Raw genomic sequence first — 1,870 nt, forward strand, 5'->3', positions numbered from 1 at the left:
GCAGCAGGACACAGCAGGTCTTCTGAGCACCTCCCAGGACCTGCATTTGCCTCTGTCCCCCCTCAAACCCTGTTTTGGGGGGGGATGCTCAAGAGGCAGTGTTCTGTGTGGGACCAGAGCACGGGGCCATGCCCCACAGCTGTCCTGGGAGGGGGACACTGCCTGCCCACCCCTGCTGAGAGCTGAGGTCCTGCCAGAGCCTCTCCCCATGGGGCGGCCCCCCCCGGCTCCCAGCCTCCTGAACACGGACCCACCGGCGCTGCTTGTGCCCCACAGCCTGTGCCAGGAGCAGCTGCCGGCCACAGGGGTGCCCATCACACGCCAGCGCTTCGACCAGATGCGTAGCATGTTCGACGAGTACGTCCGCTCCTCCACACTGCAGAACTGGAAGTTCTGGATTGTATCCTTTGGGGCCGGTGCCTGCTGCTTGCTCTGACCCCTCCACCAAACACCAGGTCCTCTGGTTCACCCACTGCTCCCAGGTCTGTGGGGTCCCTTTGGCTTGAGAGGCTCTGGGGACCAAGGGGGAGTTGTTCCCCAGCCAAGGGCACATGGTGGGAACACGCCGAGACGCTGTGGTTAGGAGGAAGCTCCTGTTACAAGGGAGCAAACGGAGTAGGAGTAAATGGTCAGTCCTCTGGGACAAGGAAAGTCACCAGCGAGCTGAGCTCATGCAGGGAAGAGCTCCTGGTGACATGGGAACTGGCTCTGAGAGGCAGCAGCCGTCAACTAGAGATTAGGAAAAGTCCAGACACAAAGCAGGGCATATGATAGCTTGGCCTTGGTGGCTGCGTGGCACACCCTGGAAACCCACCCTGGTGGGCACAAGTCAGGGCTCCACATGGTGGAGAGGATGGAGGGGTGGTCAAAGGGCTGGGCCTGCTTCTCTGTGAGCAGGGAAGGATTAGACACACTGGGACCGTCAAGCCTGTAGAGACTGTGAGGTCTACAAAATCCCAAGGGGCAGAGTGATGGGCAGGCCTTGCTGCCCACAGTCCACTCCCGTGCAGGCAGCCTGCGCAAGGCAGAGGTGGCTCCTGACAGAGTTTGGGAGCGCTGTGGAGCTCCTTCCACAGGACACTGGGTATACTAAAGCCAACATGGGCTCCAGGACATGCTCACGGTGGAGGCATCTGCTGTGGATTACTACATGCACAAAGTCACCAGTCCCCAGCAGTGGTCCCTGCAGGCTGGGAGCACCAGGGGAGCACACTGGACACACGGGTGTTGTGCCCTGCTCCTGGGCACTTCAGAGGACACTGCATTAGCTGGCTCCTTGATCTACTGTGGAAGAGTTGTCTTGTGTCTAAACAACCATTTCTGGCAGCCCCAGTCGTGACGGGGATTATGCAGCTCTCCCACTGCCTGCCCGGGGTGACACTCATGTCCCTGTCTCCCCAGCAGTACGGGCTGGGGCTCAGTGTGGTGCTGCGCTGGGGAAGGCACCCAGCAGGTCTGCTCCATGGCCAGGCAGGGAGGTTTGTCCTGCTGCCTGTAGGAGGGTGCTGCCCACACCTGGCGGGTGGGAGACCATGGCCTTGGCAAGGCAGGTCCTTAACTCCTCTGCTCCCATCAGTTCAGTATCATCATCCGGCCCCTCTTCGAGTCTTTCAACGGCATGGTCTCCACGGCCAGCATGGAGAGCCTCACCCAGACGTCTCTCGCCTGGCTGGATCAGCACTGCTCCCTCCCAGCGCTTCGGCCAAGTAGGTAGCCCTGCTCCTGTCCATGGCATCCCGAAGAAGCTGGGCTGGCCAGCTGGCTCGGACTGATGGAAAAGCAGAGGGGAAAAGGACGGGGGTGTCCTGGGGGCGGTGGGGCTGGCGCTGCACCACGCTTCTGACACACGGGAGGGAAGCACCCGCGGGGC

General features: G+C 61.4%; 1 protein-coding gene across 1 annotated transcript in view; it reads left to right on the forward strand.

Moving 5' to 3' along the window:
- Positions 1 to 1,706, forward strand: part of LOC104072613 (carbohydrate-responsive element-binding protein-like) — a gene marked incomplete at both ends in the record, with an annotated part of 2,660 nt that extends 954 nt beyond the window's left edge. The window contains 2 exons of the mRNA XM_009572128.1: positions 277 to 400; positions 1,577 to 1,706. Of these exons, the coding sequence (XP_009570423.1) occupies positions 277 to 400; positions 1,577 to 1,706 (254 nt within the window). The remainder of the gene's footprint in view (positions 1 to 276; positions 401 to 1,576) is intronic.
- Positions 1,707 to 1,870: the final 164 nt, after the last annotated feature.

The sequence above is a fragment of the Fulmarus glacialis genome, unplaced genomic scaffold (assembly GCF_000690835.1).
Source record: "Fulmarus glacialis isolate BGI_N327 unplaced genomic scaffold, ASM69083v1 scaffold21042, whole genome shotgun sequence".
Lineage (NCBI taxonomy): Eukaryota > Metazoa > Chordata > Aves > Procellariiformes > Procellariidae > Fulmarus > Fulmarus glacialis.